We start from the raw sequence: 18,006 nt of genomic DNA, 5'->3' as shown, positions 1-18,006 counted from the left end.
CACAGCTATTTCCCAATATACGTAATTAATTATTTTGACCCATCTTTCATCAGAATAATTCTTCTATTCTGGTAATAGCTAGTAGTTTCACAAACCTTGAATGTGTAAAGTAACGGGCTCCTCTCTAGCTACAATTAACGTCGTTTGTACTTTTTATAGAACAACAGCATTATCTGGTGGCAGCATTGTGACACTGCAGAATGACAGATAAAACACCACATGCGGAAATTTCACATAGTCAAATCATTTATTCTTCAATGAATACATCTTATAGGTGTAGGGTTTTACTTGGATTTCAACTCTGCGTAAATTAAATGTATTTTATTTTAGCTTGATAATTTTAACTGTAATTTTTAATTTCTCTCTGTTTTTGTAGAAATGTAATAGTTCGTTAACTGTAATTTTTAATTTCTATCTGTTTTTGTAGAAATGTAATAGTTCGTTGACAAATGACAACAAAGCATTTGCTGTAAATAAATAATAGTTTGGGGACCAATTAAGTAAAATTCTGATCAGGACATTTCTGTGACAGCACCATGACAGCACTTGTGTACCACAGCAAAAATAACAACACCATACAAGGACTAGATAGTAGAACATTATTTATTTTTCTTACAAAAGGAAGTTAACATTCTTTCTTCTGCATCTGTTTAAATTTTATACTTCACAGATGGATGTACACAATACATGTTGGAAAAAACAACTGCATAAACAAAACAAACATGATAGAAAGCTCCTGGTTGTAGCACTAAGCTTAGTGCTAATTTTCATCAATAAAGGATGACTATAAACAAATATAATGTTTAAACATCATTTACAAATCTGTACAACTTTCAAAGCCACATGAAAAGTAACAGAACAACTCAGAATAAAACCTTCATTTATTAATGACCTCTCAACAGATTCAGCAACATTTTATATATAATATTGATATACTACAGACCTTTATTAATGTTTTTCCTCAGGGGAAAGCATTGAAATTAAATTGTCAATTATTGTTACTGTACCAATTTTTATATTTCCCACATCTCATGTATGTGCTTCTGAAAACAGTATTGATTATAGGTTACATTACCATGCAATTAAAAGGTTGCATATTAAAACATAAATAAAATCAATTTTAGGGTGTGGCTCAAACAAGGTGCTGCTTTATCATAGAACACTGTAGTGGAGTTATCCATAGAAGAACACCTTTAGTGTTGCTGTCATGTAATCACGTAGTTTGTATATTGGTCAATGTAAAATGATAGAGGTTGACATCAGTGATGTAGGGACAATAATGAACATTACTGAAGCTCCCATCAGGGGGATAACCAGTTGGACATCACTGGTGTCTACTTTCTTATTGGATTAGATTTAAATTAAACAGTGAACCAGTGTTACATGAATATGGAGCTCAGCCTTCAAATGTGTACTTGGCATTACCCATAGGCCAGGGAAGGGAAACTACATTCTCAGAAACAGTGGAAAAACACAAAATAACCTCATAATTAAAAAACAAAACAAAAACAACAACTTGTACTTCCCCTTTTAAATTGAGTTAGCAATGATCTCTATCTTGGGTGAATGTTTTAACTGAATGATTTATTGGGTGTACAACTCTTTCTCTGTATCTCTCTTTCACTCTTATACAAACTAAGTAAACAATGACAGTTTTTGGTCATCATGATGACATGCTTTGTGGTTATTTTACACAATTTCCTGTGAATAAAAAGAAAGATGCAGTACATGTGGGATTAAAGCTGGTTTCAATACGAACGTAGTAACGTGCAACCACAAGTTTGCTTAATGTTGATGCTGCTGTGATTCTTTGTTTATGCTGAAAGAGGTTCAAACATTATCATCCAAAAAAAATTTCAATGTAACATTCAGTCACCATTATGCTCAAGTTTTCTGTCAGTTCTGCTCATCAGATATTCAGATGAATCCAGGTAATGGTCAGCTCCATTGTCATTTGAGCAGAATCAGACTTATGTGTCTGACAAATGGCCCATCAGTTTGTCAGTCTGTGGTGGGTCACTGTCACCTAGTAATTCTGTCTCAGGCACCGAAAAGTTTTCGTTTTGGTCGGCCTCTGCCTGTGACGCTCTGTCAGCCAAGTCCTCACAGTTGGTTTTGGAGCTCTCACCTAACAAAGCCGCTCTCTCTGTTGCAGATGTGTTGGAGGGGGCGGTGGTGACATAGCCAGTAGATGTAGATCCACTGCCACTGTGGTGGGAACCTGCTTTGCTCACCATCTGTGGTTGATGGTGCATCTGCTGAGGTGGCATGGCCATGGGGATTTGCATTGGATAAAAGTTCTGCAGGTAGGGGTAGGCCTGCATTGGGTGGTATCCATTAACGGGAATGTAGATCTGTTGGGGAACCATGGGCCGAGGAATTTGACCCTTCATGGGCATGAACTGGGGCTGATGGAAGGGCGAGCCCTTTTTGGGACTTGCGTAACGTGAGGTGTTTGCTGTGCTCATGCTGATGTTGCTCATCGGGCTTGTACTGAGAGAGCTGGTCTGTGTGGTATTGCTTGTGCTAGACGTCTGAGCAGAGCTGTTGTAGTTGGACAGACTCTCCCAGGAGCGCAGGCGTGTGTGGATGTCCTTGAAGCGAGGTCGTCTTGCAGGGAACTCGCTCCAACACTCCAGCATCAGGGTGTAAATCCACGCTGGGCAGTCATCTGGACAAGGAAGCAACTGGTGGTTGCGGACCATCTCAATGACATCCTGGTTGGAGTATCCACAATAGGGCTGCAGACCATAACTAAATGTCTCCCACAGCAGGACGCCATAAGACCAGATGTCGGAGTCTGTGGAGAACTTGCCATACATTATTGCCTCTGGGGACATCCAACGTATTGGAAAAAGACTTGTTCCCATTAGATTGTAGTAGTCAGCAGAGTAGACATCTCTGAGCAGCCCCAGATCCAGGATCTTGATGGTGAGTTTATCAAAGACTACAATGTTTCGAGCAGCAAGGTCTTTGTGGATTACTTGCTGGCTGGAAAGATACTCCATTCCAGCAGCAATCTGTGTGATAACATGGAGAAAGTCAGCCTGCTCCAAAGTGGACTTCACTGTTTTGTCATCATCTGAGCTGCTGACGTCTGAGTTGGGGGAGCGCATCACCAAATACTCATGCAGGTCCCCAAGGCTGGAATAGGAAAATATCATGCTCGTTGGCTGCTCTCTGTTGACTATGCCCAGCAAACAAACTACATGTTGATGCTGAATCTGAAAGCGGAGCATGGCTTCATGGCGGAACTCTTCACAGAGAGTAGGTTCAACTTTGTCTTTCAATGTCTTAATGGCGACCACCTGGGTCTGCTCACCAGGTGTGGTGCCAAACATCTGGCCCTTGTAAACTTTGCCAAAGCGATCCTCACCGAGCTCCTCCATGAACCGTACTAATGACATGTTGATCTCTCGCAGCTTGGCCTGTAGGGTTAAAGCAATAAACAGAGATATTGTCAAAAAAGTCCAGTGTGTCCTCTCCTTGGGTTAAGCTTTTAATTTGCTAGCCCTTTGTGCTACTTTGAAGTCCTTATGTATAGCATTACTACCAAAGGAGATTCCGAAGAACTCTACCAAATCTGCAAATACAAGCTTACATTTGTAAGCCTCTGATTGGTCTGCCTGACAACCACCATTCATTCTTAATGAAACAAGCCATCATTAGTGAGTGTTTTCTTGTGTATGTACCTGGTGTTTTTGCTGGTTGAGAAGAGACAGCTCCACATCCTGGTTAGGTGGGCTGCTAATCTGGCAGCGAGGTGGTGTATCACTTGTAGCCTTTTGCTTATTACGACACATACACACCAAAAAGAAGAGGCAGGCAACAATCAATGGGATGGTGATGGCAGGAATTAAAATGAGCAGGATCTCCTTCCTGGTGTTCTCTGGAGGCTCTGAAAACAATCCAAATGGGAGTGAGAAACTGGTCCTACTGTTATTGGTCTGGCAATTACTATTACATATACAATTACTACTACTACTACTGGGGGCTCTCCAAGGTCTAGTGCTTGGGTTCTTATTTGCTTGATATGTGCTACCAATAGGAAATACAATCAGAAATCAATATAATATTATCATTACATGTTTTAATCACTGAGTCAAATAATAATAATATTAATATAATATATTTATGTGTTAGCACCAAAATTAATGGAAACTACAGTACAGTTTTTTTGTACTACTTACTGCACGGATGGATGTCACAGAGGTCCACTCTGACCTGAGGGTCCAGTGTGAAGCACCAGGGCGCCTCCATCTGGCCTCCTGGGTTCCGGCAGAAATTGTGACTCCCCCAGAGCTCAGGGTATTCCTGGGACAAGCGATGACTATGAGGGTATTGAGCGCTCCATGGCTGACAGTGATGACCTGATTTGGTGATGCTAATTGTGCCCCTGTAGTCAGCTCCACTTCCATTGTAGCATGTCTGGTCTGAGGGAGAGTCTGTAAGACAGACAGTCTCTGTCAGTCTACAAATCATGAGTTGATGTGTTTTGAATATCTGGCCATTGACTCTGGTGATAATTATATGAAGCCTGGTTCACTGCGGAGGTACACACCCCTGTGTGTCTCTTCAGTTGTTTGTGATGGGGGGCTGGTTGCCCCCCATCGCATAACTACAATTGGGCCTACTGCCCCCTGTGTTGTTCCATTTCCTTTCATATTTTACATGAATTGAACATTTGGAGGTATGAGTGAGCTTGTGTATACCTACATGAACCCAGTTTTTCTGGTGGCACGCCGATCCTCATGCAGGACATGGCGTCACGTGTGCCTGGCCGTGGCAGCAGGTGGCAGCTAGGGAGCTTCAGCTGCATGAGAATCATGGGATTGGATCGAGCAATGGTGTATTCAGCGTGGCACAGGTCATTTTCCAGGGCCTCACACTCGTCTCCACAGAGCTGTCGGCGCCGTGGGGCCTGAGAGCTCTCATCACACAGAGGGAAGACAAAGTAGCAGAAGGATGGGATGGCAAACTTGGAGCACTGGTCCGACAAGTGGGTGGAGGTGCCGATCATTGTAAAAGCCGCTGAAAGAAGAAGAGGAAAATAGTTTTATATCTTGGACCAGAATGAAATCGTAAAATCATAACTAATTATACCATCTTATAAAGTAAAAAGACAATAAAGCTGCAGTTTCATTTAGATTTTACACAGAAAATGTAAGCAGTTTAAGTAAGTAAAGAAAACTAACAAAAGTAACATAACTAACTAAAAGTAAGTAACTAAACAGTGTACAAACATTTAAAGCTAAAGTTCACAAAACAGAAATTAATTCCAGGGAGTGATTGTTGGTACTGTGAACAGCAGCAAGTTGCCTTTTTCTTTCTGTTGCAAATGATCAAAACATTCTCTACATAAAATATTTACTATTTTAGAATAAATCCAGAAGGTGGCACTATTGTAATTGTCACAGGATCACAAGACGTCAACGCTGTTAAACTTCAAAGAAGACGTCAGTCAGAGCATGTCAACAGGTTTAGCTTGGCCTAGCATTGGTCAGGACTCAGTGTGCAAACAACTGCATGCTTTATATCTTTAGGTGTGTGTATTTCTTTTATAAATTTAGCGTGCCTCAACGTAATTATTAATACTATGAGTCGTGACTGTTTTGAAGGAACACAGCACTGGAACTTTGAAAATGTGTTGCTATCGCTCTTTGTCAGTCGCAGTAGAATTTTGTGTATTATAGCAGCATCACGACAGTAGGGGGAGACAGTGATCCAGATATGTTTAACCCGAGTCCTCGCTCTCTCATCCAGGCCCTGCTCTTAATTAAGCCAGAAAACAAAGCCACCATGTTGTATTTACCCAAGGCAGCAGTTGGCTCCACCCACCGATAGCCACATTTCCAAAGAACAGAGAAAGAGATCACTTTTACATTTGTAAAGGAAAATGTTTATTTGATGATCGTTGAACTAACAGCTCTTCTAGACACATAATAATTTGAGCTTTAATAAAATCTTAGTGGAAAGCAGTAAAAAAAAGTGCTCATTCTTAGATGACGTAAACAGTAACAACTTATTCTCTGAGGGCAGTGTACATGTACAATATTGTCCAACTTATTTTCAAACACATGGCATTATATTAAAAACAGTCCCTATTGTTTAACCTACAGCTGGTCTCTGCAGGTCATGTAATCCACAGCTAGCATCCTCACCTGTGATGCGGTTTTCACTCTCCCCCTGCGTCTGCAGTGATTCAACATAAATACTCTGGTTGCCAATAAATCTGGCACAGGCAATTCCTCTGTAGGGCTGACAGAAACCTTTTTCCCGTGTCCTGAAAAAATAGACAGTAGAGAAACAACTGTTGTTTAAAGTGTTATTGATGAACAGCAGATGACGCGGCTGGTTATTTTTCTGTGTTTTGTGACTTTAACTTGTCTCACTCCTGGCTTTATGGACGATGACCACCATATGTTGTTACATTTAGTAACATTACATGTTAGTACTTAATGTTTTTAAATGTAAGATGAGCAGCAAATCACCAAATGCCAACATGAAGCCAAATCATGCTCTTTTCAGAGGCAAAACAATCTAAGGAGAAGACAGTGGAAGACCAAATATATCTGCTTATGATTTAATTCATTGTTAAAAATAAAATATGAATAAATAAAGTACTCAGTACAGAGCTCAGTTTAAAGGTAGATCTAGAATAATTAAACCTATACATATTTTCAGTGATTTTAAGCAAATTAAAACTTTTTTTAGATTGTTTTTTTTAGAAGATTTTTTAGATTTTAGATAGATTTAGATTTGTTCCCCCTAAATGTACCTATACTGGGTTTCTAAAATTATATATAAATGTACCTATACTGGGTTTCTAAAACAGTAAACTCAACATGCCATTAATGAGTAACAAAAAAGATGCTACACGTATCTCAAATTTGGAAAGAAATCTAAATCTATTAGTTTAAGAGCCTCTAATGTGACTCATATCTGCTTGTTGAGGGCTACAAGGCAGTGCTTTTGTTTCATTTTTCTATACTTGTGCTGGTTAATCCCAAACTCAGGTCACTGAGGTGTTTTGTTTGTGATGGAATCAAAATTTCCCAGGTGTAGCTAAAACCCTAATCCACAAAGCAAAGAGGATAAGCCCAAAGCAAAGACAGTACACAGAGTAAACATCTGCACGTCGACTACCATCAGGGATCCACTCACAGCTGTCTGAGTGGGAACTGTGAGGAGGTTCCTGCTGCATTTAACAGTTTTGTCTGCTCTGTATGGTTCCCTGTTGGCAGTGTGACAGAAACTGACAATAACTTCCAACGTTGCCTTCCAAACTAATGTTTCTAGATTTTACACAAGGGTTTGGGGCAATGCAGGATTAGGTGAAATGCCCTACACTGTCACCATACACTACCATAGTGTAGGACTGAGTGAGTATATTCCTCCCCAGAGTTATGTCTTGGCATAGGCCACAATTATAATGGGGTGATAAAGGAGCCGACAACGGTTGAACCTTGGACGTAAAATGCCTAAAGCTGACTCTACCCCTCCCTCACCAGAAGACAGCTATGGTTGGGCCACAAGCCAAGTCAATGATCAGTACAATGACAACGACTTGTAAAGCTGATTAGGTGTCTAGGATGGAAATTGCATTTACTTCCGAAAAATGATTTCACTAAAGAACAGGAAGAAGGACCAACAGTGTAAACTACAGACAGAGTCTTTTCAGCTCTTCTAAAGTGCAGGTATAAGACATTAGCAGAGTCATAATGTTAAATGGTGAGGTAAAAAGGTTGGTCAGATCTGAGTCATAGCTGAGGACATGAACCAACATTCCTTCTGGATCACAGAATACTGAAACTAAACCACAGGCTGATTTCTGTCTGCAGCCGAAGGAATTCATGTCCAGCCTCATCCCGCTGAGTCAAACAAACATGACGGAGAGGAGAAGGGACTACGTGCCCTGCTACCCTCATCTTCATCACTCAGCTGTATCAGTCAGTGTGGGCCTACATTTCTAACCCTCAGTCAAGGAGATGCAGCCGACGTTGTCTGTTGCCCACATGTCTGTACGTGTTCATTTTCGCTCCAGGCAGCAACTTCTGTCGCCACAGACAGATACAGCTGCTCCTCTGAGGATATTCATGATATACACATAGTACTTATGGACCACCCTCTAATCCACTCATACTGCAGCAAACCTCCAGCCTGTTGGTTTAGATGATGTCATCACTGAACACACTTTAAATGGATATGTGGTAGCAGGGTAGGAGGTAGGGGCTTTTTTGCCCCCGAGAACTGTCACGTTCTATTTTTGACTGTTTTCTCTTTCCAAACCAAAGGCCAGTACCAGCTGTTCTCCTGTCTATTACATCCAAGAGTGGTTAAATAAAAACCTGGGTCTCTTTATTGATAAGCGCTTCTTTCATTTGCTAAGAAACAAAACCTGTGCTGATTTGACGGTTCTGCACCGATGCTGTATTTCTGTACGTTTATTATATGTCTTGAGGCTTTGACAACAGATTTTGGTTTTACTTTGACTGAAATCTATTGGATTTCCTTTAAAATCTAAACCTATTTATTTATATTTATTACTGTTCCTTTTTCACATACTTTTCAGGCGTACTTATTTATCAGAGTCATGCATGAATACTTATACGAAGATGGTTAACTGTTGTTAATGTCCTAATTTATGTCCTAAATTAATGTCCTAATTTATACCATGGACATCAGCGTATGTCCTAATTTATACCATGGACATCAGTAAATCCATATTTGCAGTTCGTATCTAGTAATAAATACTGCCCCCTGTTGAGTTGTAGACTGAACAACATGGGATAATGTGGTGGACATCAAACGCTTATCTTTCCTTTAAGCCACCGTGTGGGTGCAGCAGGGAGGAGACAGTGTTTACTACATTCATACATGTAACTCAAGCGCTGATGGAACATTGACTGTGACCTTTGCATGACCTCTGGGCATCCTAGATGATACACACACTGTGGTCTGGAACCACTGGTTGTTTAAGCTTTGTATAATCAAGCCTACGACAAGTGTAAACAAGACATTAATCACAGAGGTGGTTCAACAAAGTGGGGGGTGGGGGAGTCGGAGACACCAATGTCTAAACTTGGTAATGTGGGAGAGTGGGGAGAGTACAAGCATGGAAAAAGGATTCATATCAAATTAAAGTGTTTAGTTTAGACTTGTTTAGTATTATTTAATATAACTGTCTAGAAAATAACAAAACCTAGTACTGTGCAACCTTTAGATTAGACTTAGCTTTAAATTAAAGGTATGCTGCAAAATGCTGGATTCTTTGTGGTTCTATAGTAAAGCGGTTAGCACGCCTTCCTTGCAAGCTCAGTCCTGGGTTTGATTCCCAGAGGAACCACATACTGACATACTGTCAGATATAACCTATTTTTGAAACTAAATATAATTAATTTGCGTAATAAATACTGAAGTGCACCTGAATGAAACTAAAGTAGAAAACTGCTCTCTAATTAATTAATTAACCTAAGGAGCTCACTTACGGTTTGTCGGGGCTGTGCGTGGGCACCTGACCTGTGGAGACAAGAAAAACAAACCAGAATAATCAAAATTAGAAATAGTAGTATCACACATAAAAATGCAGTATTTTAAAACTACTGCAAAATAATCAAAATTAGAAAAAAATGCAGTATTTTAAAACTACTGCATTTTAAACTTATAATACAACATAATATAACACAGTGACTGACTCGTAGAAACAGTAGTAGATCAAACACTGGTTACCATGGAGATGAAAAGTCAGCATAATGTTAACATAAAGCCCACCTAGTTTGACATAGAGGACACCTGTGGCCGTGATGGTCTTCAGTGAGTTGGTGGCAACACACTGATAGTAGCCGGTGTCCGTGGTGTCCAGGTTCTGGATTTTGAGCTTGGATCCCGTCTCTGTCTTACGGATGGTTATCCGTCCCTGCTCCTGGACCACAGGGGCATCGTTTTTCAGCCAGCGGGTGGAGGGCCGGGGGTTTCCTGCTACCTTGCAGTGCAGAGTTGCTGTCTGGCCCTGGAAGTGGGTGATGTTGTTGACTGGCTCTTGGAACTCTAGGAAATAACCTTAAGAGGACAGACACTTGGTTTGAGTCTTGAGGAAAATAAGGTTATAAAGGTTGGTCTGTAGTCCAGACACAGGCTGGACTGTAGAAAATGGACTTGAACTAAATTCTGTCAATTTGACATTAAATGACTGAAGTGAGCCATTCTGTGCTTCATTGGTTAAAATAATTTGAATTGAAGAAGGAATATAAACACTTGGTTCTAACCAGTGATGTAACTCTGGGACTGAAGCTTCACCTCCTCATTACAGGGTCCGACAGTAGCTCACTATGTAGGGAGGACACACACTTTAAAGCCACAGATGACATTTTATTTTAAGTCATTTCTGGGGCCACGTAGATTTCTACGAACAATAGTTTCACTTGAAAAATGAACTCTTATTTTCTTTAAAACACAAGTATATGTTTATGGCAAAAAGGCTCAACTAATATGTAAAAAAAAGTACCTCATATGTTACATACTACACAAGTACCAAGTTTAACTCCAAAGTTGAAGTCAAAAGTTTTAAGACAGATTTGAAATGTTTTGTATTTATTATTTATTAAAAAATAAATACAGTTATTTCTCTACAATCCTTAATTTTTTTTAATGTATGTCTAAACTCCTGTGCTGTGGTGTTTCCAACAGTGAATTCCTGGTGTTTGTCACCAGCTCCGTTGTCTTAGATCTTATTTCAGTTTTGGAAAGAAAAGTTTCCATTCACGTTTGGCATCATTTGGATTTTTGTTCCAGTTTTAAAATTGTTCATTTCTGAAGGGTTTAAAAACCAGAATAAATCAAATGTTTCAGACTTGACAAAGACATGATGATAAAAGTCGACAAAGCTGTTGGAGAGGCACGACAGACCAGTCTGGACAGGTTTTATTAAACTAAATGAAAAATAACAATTAGAGAAACTGCAGTGGATGATTCATCAACTAAATAAAAGTAATTATGAGCTTCTCTCTCAGTGTCAGTGTCAGTGTCAGTGTCAGTGTCAGTGCTCCATTTCCCCACCCTGGTATTAAACAGACCACATCGTAGCTTTAGCCGTTTAACTATTACAGCCACTGTAGACTGGGGCCAGGCGGCTTCATACACCAGAAAGCTCAGCCATTATTAAAAGATCTGTTTTAAATCATGAGGGAACTCTATGTTACCACTGAGAGGTCGGACTGTTTCCACTCACATTGACCGACACACACTCCTTTATGTGTGTGTGTGTGTGTGTGACTGTTGGAGACCTTTATGATTATATCCTGGTGAATACCAAGTTACGGTCACTCATCCTCTTTTTCACCACGGTGGGAGTTTTTTTTAAACACTGTCTGTTCATATGTAAGACTCTGCCCTAGGAGTCCAAACCCAGGGCTCCCGGTGCCTGCCCAGCCCCCTAAGTAGTGAGGCAGACACACTGAAGGGGATCCTAGACCCCCTAGGACCAGCCTGGGGCAGGATGAGCCCGAATCCACGTCACCCCCGCCCCCCATACACACATCACCACAGGGACATTCCCTCCACCCAGTGCAGAGCAAACCTCCTAGTTCTCATTCCCACCTCCCTCCCCCAACATCCCTAACGATTCAGCCCTACTCCCCCCGGACCTACGACTGTGAAGGGGCCGACCTCTGACCTGTACCACAGCTTTCTCCCTCAGGGCATGTGTAACACCTCTGCCCCGAGTGTTAGCAGTGACTCGGTTGCTTGAGATGACGATGTGTGTTTTAGGGCAGATGTAGTGTTAACCAACAACTGACAACAGGGGAGAGTAAGAAAGTACCAGCACCGATGGGGGACAGCATTAACATGAAGTCTGTATGTTGGTCTTTTATTGGAAAGGAGACGAGGACGTAACCTAGGAATGACCAAATGAACTCCTGTGAGTGTGTCTGATAGGACAGTAGGTGGAAAGGAGGTTTTTACCAATGATGTTACAACAATTGGAGTGGATGTTAAAGTACTACACTAAAAAAACGAACTAATATCGAGGCAGATGGGATAAAACAGTCCTTTGTTCCTTTTTTCCTAAACGTTGTGTTTCTGTTATGTTTTAAATTCACAACAGCTGCAAAGAAACAGTGTGTTAAAAAGTCAGGAGACGTTAATGTCTTGCCTTCAGCTGTGGGCACTGCACCACTCTGGGCCTCCGCCACAACATCTGGATCCGAGGACACACCTGGATCAGCTGCACAGAGAACAGAACACAAGTGTCAGCAACAGCAACAGCAATACACAGGAAACACAACTGCACAACACTGAACTCTCCAAAACCTGTAAAACATCATGTACGGCATGTGTCGTAATTATAACTACACACACACACACACACACACACACACAAAATACAGGCAAACACAAAAGCAAACCATCAAATTAGTGAGTGTTGGTAAATCTGTTGTAACCAAAACATCAAACAAATAACTATGATGAAAAGTACGAGCTCAGGGAGTGTAAACAGGTGATGAAATACTTCACCAAATGAACAGCTTTTTATTATTTCACTTCATGTCCTTCGTCATGTCCTGCTCAAGCCTTTTCAGGGGCTCGAGGTGTTCAGGGAAGTTGGGTTACACAATAAATATTCACTCAAATTCACACCTGTGGTCAGTTTAGAGTGAATAATTAACTTAATCCCCAATCTGAATGTTTTATGGCTCTACAACAGAGGTGTCAAACCCCCGGCCCAGGGACCACCTCCAGCCCACGAACCCCTCACATGTAGCCCCTGACTAGATGCAAAAAATTATTTTGCCTTTGAAATTATTTTTCAATTTTAATTTTTGTCAATTAAAATGCTTAATTTGGACATTTAAAAATTAGACTGTTGATCTGATTGAACAACTAACTGTGACGTGGCCTTCTAAGGAAATGACCCTGGCTCATTTGAGTTGGAGACCCCTGCCCTAGAAGACTGATGAAGTAATAAAACTCCACTATAGAAGCAGGGATCGAACCATTGATATTCTTACTGTAAGGCAAGAACACTAACCCCTCATTTCTCTATATGTTCTCTATAAAAGTGTACCTTTTTTAATTCAATTCGATCTGTGTTTTCATTTCAACATTTGATCCACAGGCTGCTGGAAATGAATGGCTCTGCTCTTCTTGGATTCTATTTATGATCAGGCACATTTGAGCTGACAAGATTTATGGTCTGGTTATTAGCTTAGCCTAACTAAGTATTGGCTTATGATAGAGAGCATGTGGTCTACAGCTGTGGAAGCTCATGAAAACTGCTTTTTAACCACTGCAGTGAGTAAAACATACAGCATTCCATTCAGTAGCTCCACTTCCTTCTGGACTACGTTTGATTTACTCCATTTGCAGATGTGTGCAGGGTTTTCTTCAGTTTTAACAGAAAGAGAAAAAAAAAACGCTGTTAGCATGTGTTTCTTTGATGAAGACAATGATAGACCTTGAGTGACTGAAGGCATTCTACCACTAGGTGTTGGAGAGGGGGCAGGACTTCAGAGGGGGCATGGCATCTGTTGAGTTGAGGATCAAGACTTGATGTTGGATGAAGTTATGAAGCTGCAGTTGCAAATGTAGGTTGTATTATATTTGGTATTTGGTTTATTATTTTTCATACTACATAACTGCAATATATATAAACAGAAAAATTGACTGACAAAATGTTTATTAAAGTTCACAGATGTCAACTCACTTGACTTGTCAGTGTGGAATAATTAAGATAAGAGACTGTGATTCAGCCAGGACAACCAGCCCAGTTAGACCACATGTAGCCCCGCAACGTATGTGACCAGGCTGATAGGACTCTTCTTTTCCATCTGGAGCTGGGTGAGTCGGTTGGCTCCTACATTCCAGCAGCCCTCGCCTCCCACTATGAAAGAGCTCTTTGAGAATCTACAGGCCAAGCCACAGCTCCATCTACTGGAGTCTTGACTGCAGGCCTTCTGGCACATCTCAACTGTTTCCTAGCCTCTCTGTTAAAAGTGCTGGCCCTCGCCCTCTCTCTCCTTTTCTGTCTCAGTCTTCTATCCATTGTCAGTGTTACTCTCCACCCACTACAGTCTCCACTTTCATTTTCGATAAAGTGACAAAATTGAATCGTAGACAAAGAAATCGCGAATTACGTTGTATCGTATTACCTACCTATTTACCCTTATCACACTTTACCACTGTCTCAGTCTCGGTCAAACAAATGCAGCTGTTAGCAGCTGTTAGCTCTGGAGCTGGATCACAGCTTATCAGTCCCAGTCACTTTGACTGGTTTTTAAATGTGTTCAGTAGTTGGTAGTGTTGTTCATGTGCCGTACAACTCTGAGCTGACTGACTCTCCTGACTCAACCATTGACAGTTCATTAATCTGTCCTCACTCTGTCTCGCTCGCTCTCTCTCACTGGAGACTTGAAAGCAACTGTGTCAAACTCAAGGCCGGGGGCCAAATAGGGCCCGCCAAGCCGTTTTGTGTGGCCCGTGGGAGCTAAAAAAGCCTTTAGTAAAGTCCGTACAGCCTCCATCCATCATCTTTTATTACACAGCAATGAACAATAGTTGTAGCTTGAATAAATAAAAATCAATTGCAGAAACGTGTATGAGTCTGTTACGGAGTAGCTACATCTATACCAGTGGTCCCCAAACTTTTCTGTTCCAAGGACTGGTCAGCTGGTACCACCCGTTACTATAGAAGCAAGTAGCAAAGTGCTGAGCATTGAAGGATCATTCAATTCTCAAAATAAAACCTGTGTCCCAGTACCAAATGACCTATGGACTGGTACTGGTCCACGGACCGGGGGTTGGGGGACCCCTGATCTATACAGTCTTCCATTTCCAACCGGCCCTTCATGTTTTGCTGATGTGGCCCTCAGTGAAAATGAGTTTGACACCCTGATCTAGACGTTCTACCTAATGAGTACGAAATTTACGATTTTGAGTTTTTTGTGGCAAAATTACACACAAACAACACGATAGGAACTTGGTTGAGTTTCAGTGTCGGTGGAGGAACATGGTTCTATGGCCAGTGCTGGTATTGTTTGTTCTGTTTGGAGGCAGCGTGTGGGATGACCTACCCACCACCAGGAGGACGTGTTTTTCGCAAAAACAAAAAAGTTTTCTGCAAACAATAGTCCTAAACTAAATTGTATTTTAGTTAAAATAACAATAAAGTTTGTAAAGACAGAAACACTTAACAACAGTGAGTTAGCTGAAGAAAAAATGCCTGTGATAAGTGACGTGAGAGATAAGAAGGAGATGCATTCCTACCAAATCACTGATGGTCAATAAAGACAACAGAGGAACAGAGAGTTTCTGGTGATAGTCAATAAAGACAACAGAGGAACAGAGAGTTTCTGCCACAGGGAGCGAGAAGTCAGTGAGTGAACACGACCTGTTTTTCCAGGCTTGAAAAGAGCTATTATTAATTTGATTGCCTTCTTCTTCACATCATGCACTTTTTTCCCACAGAGGATCAACTTTTAAAATGATAAACCTCTCATACACCGGACTAATTAGTACAGAAACACATGAAACCAAGAACCTCCAGTCAGACTGTGTCTAAAACTCTTGTCAACTTTCTTCTTAGTAATAATGTTATGTAAAGATAACTTCTATTGAATGTCTGCTTTTTAACATTTTAACCAAAACAGCACCCGTGAAAAGAGCAAGTTTCAAGATTAATAATAATAACAATGATAATAATAATAACAATGATAATAATAATAATAACAATGATAATAATAATAACAATGATGATAATAGTAATATTAACAATAATAATACAAAGTTTAAATACATAAACTCTCAATAATCTGTACCCCTTAGTTCTGTTATGTTATGGCTAAATATAAGTGTGTGTGTGTGTGTGTGTGAATCATTACCAATTCTGCAGCATTTGTCTTTTTATTGATCTTGAATGGACTAAAACTCCTGTCTCGACATCCTAAAAACTTTGGAACTACTGCCAGTTGAAATGAAGATGAAACAAATTCCAAAGTCTTTTCAGACTTTTTAAGGATCTCCTTGAACTCTGTGAATGGTGGTCTGCCTTTCATTAGACCCAGAATCTGCCTCCATTCACTGTATTAGCCTTTAACATAACCGTCAGCACAATGAACAACAGCGCCCCTGTTGGTCCGACACTCGATCGGCTGCACTTTAGATCCATGCATACATTACTTTAATGTGAGAGCAAGTGGAGATGCCCACATCCACTCTCTGGTCACAACAGGTCAAGTCCTGGTCAACCTCCGTCTCCTCAACATCCACCTCTCTGCACACTGTGTCCCTCTGTCCTCCACAGCCTGAGACAGGTCTCAGTTTTCTGCTGTGGGACTTAGTCTCACCTTCCTCGTTTACAGAGATAAGTGCTGCCTCAGGAGGAAAAAAAACCCAAAACGTTTTATTTCTACTCTTTTATTTTCTCCTGTCCAGATGATGAACTATCTCTATTTTACTGTCAATATTTATACTATTTGACTATATACTCTCTCTCTCTCTATATATATCTATCTATATATTTATAGATATATATGCAAATATATATCATCTATATACAAATATATCTACTTTAACGTGGTATCGTTACAGGCGTTGCTAGCTAGATTGCTGACATTTTCTGTTTCTATATTTATTCAACGAGCTCGATCAGATTAGCACAGCAATTTCAGCTTATTTTTTATGGAAACGTGGTCAAACATAAGGGTCACAGCAACTGGGCGTCTGAGCTTGTTCATGGTCAGTGGTCATATGGCAGGGAAAAGGGTTACAGTGTCAGGACTGGAAAATATATTTCAGAATACTATGACTGTTAATCTGGTGTATTGCGCAATATGTAGTTGTGAAGCTGAAGAAGGAGTCCACAACAGTGTCCTCCATCACAGGTTATTATGGGTTGGATTTATTTATTCCATTAGGACTAGAGCTGTGACTTGGCTTTGATTGAAAATGAGTGGCCTTTAGCAGCTCACATGTTAAATCCGAGTCACATCTGTGACAAACAAAAACAGCCTTGTTTTGGTTCTGCGTTGAATATAAAAAAAAAATGTCTTCAAAAATTCTGTTATGTGAGATGAACGATGGGGAAAAAAAAGCAGTCTCTCTGCATGAGAAAAATACAACACATTTTTGTCTTAATCTTCAGGAACATTACATGTGGTTTAGAATACATGTGGTTGCATTCTTTTACCATACTTCCCCAGGACGCACTAACCACCGTGTGTGTTTTCACACCCTTCAGTGTCCACACAACAGGAACACAGCATGGAAGCTTTCTTCTTCTCTAATAAAAGAGAAAATAAATGTAAATATGTCACTTTTTTTTACTCACACATGTGGATTAGTATTTGGAGGAAGTCCTTCAACTACAAAGCTGGGGATTTAACTCAACCCTTGGGCTTTGCATGGACATGGTCCACATGCTTGACTGGTCTGCCTGTGGTCCATATCTGTCTCCTACTGGACATGTCTGACACATTATAACAACTAAATCGAGACAGTAAAAAACTACAGTAGAATTCGCCTCTGTCTCATATCTTGGCTAGCAAAAAAAACACCTCATCACATCATGTTGACATTTCTCTACACTGTTGCTGCAATCACAAAAATTTATGGTAAATAAGAATGACTCACATCGTGTTGACATTTCTCTACACTGTTGCTGCTCACTTTTTATGTTATTATCCATACTCATTACTGTATTATAAATGATAAAACCTACTGAAAGTTGATATAAAAAGTTCAATTTGAGTGAAACCAAGTGCAGGGAGCTGCTTCTATTTCTGTTTTTAGGGAAAATTAGGTTCTTTTTTTATTCAGTTTGGATATAAATATGAGTACTGCAGTACTGGGATGTACTGGCACTGAAGTACTGAAGCACTGAAGATCAATGCTAAGTCTTTGAATAAAGGCTGCCAGAGCAGTTGTGTGGGATAACAGATAATAAAGAGCAATTCAGTTCAGCAAAGGTTTCAAACCAAACGGCCGACGGAACAAAGACCAGGCAGGACAACA

At 40.4% G+C, this 18,006-nt stretch overlaps 1 protein-coding gene across 1 annotated transcript in view; it reads right to left on the bottom strand.

Annotated features, from left to right (window-relative positions):
* Positions 1–409: 409 nt before the first annotated feature.
* The window catches only part of ror2 (receptor tyrosine kinase-like orphan receptor 2), a 30,580-nt gene continuing 12,983 nt past the window's right edge, over positions 410–18,006 (bottom strand). Inside the window, exons 2-9 of the mRNA XM_008325449.2 lie at positions 12,152–12,223; positions 9,772–10,059; positions 9,489–9,519; positions 6,162–6,283; positions 4,717–5,031; positions 4,191–4,445; positions 3,693–3,898; positions 410–3,428 (exon numbers count right to left, since the gene is read on the bottom strand). Coding sequence (XP_008323671.2) covers positions 1,971–3,428; positions 3,693–3,898; positions 4,191–4,445; positions 4,717–5,031; positions 6,162–6,283; positions 9,489–9,519; positions 9,772–10,059; positions 12,152–12,223 — 2,747 coding nt within the window. The 3' untranslated portion in view covers positions 410–1,970. The remainder of the gene's footprint in view (positions 3,429–3,692; positions 3,899–4,190; positions 4,446–4,716; positions 5,032–6,161; positions 6,284–9,488; positions 9,520–9,771; positions 10,060–12,151; positions 12,224–18,006) is intronic.

Source organism: Cynoglossus semilaevis, chromosome 14 (assembly GCF_000523025.1).
Source record: "Cynoglossus semilaevis isolate Cse_v1.0 chromosome 14, Cse_v1.0, whole genome shotgun sequence".
NCBI lineage: Eukaryota > Metazoa > Chordata > Actinopteri > Pleuronectiformes > Cynoglossidae > Cynoglossus > Cynoglossus semilaevis.
This window is presented reverse-complemented; position numbering and strand designations above follow the sequence as displayed.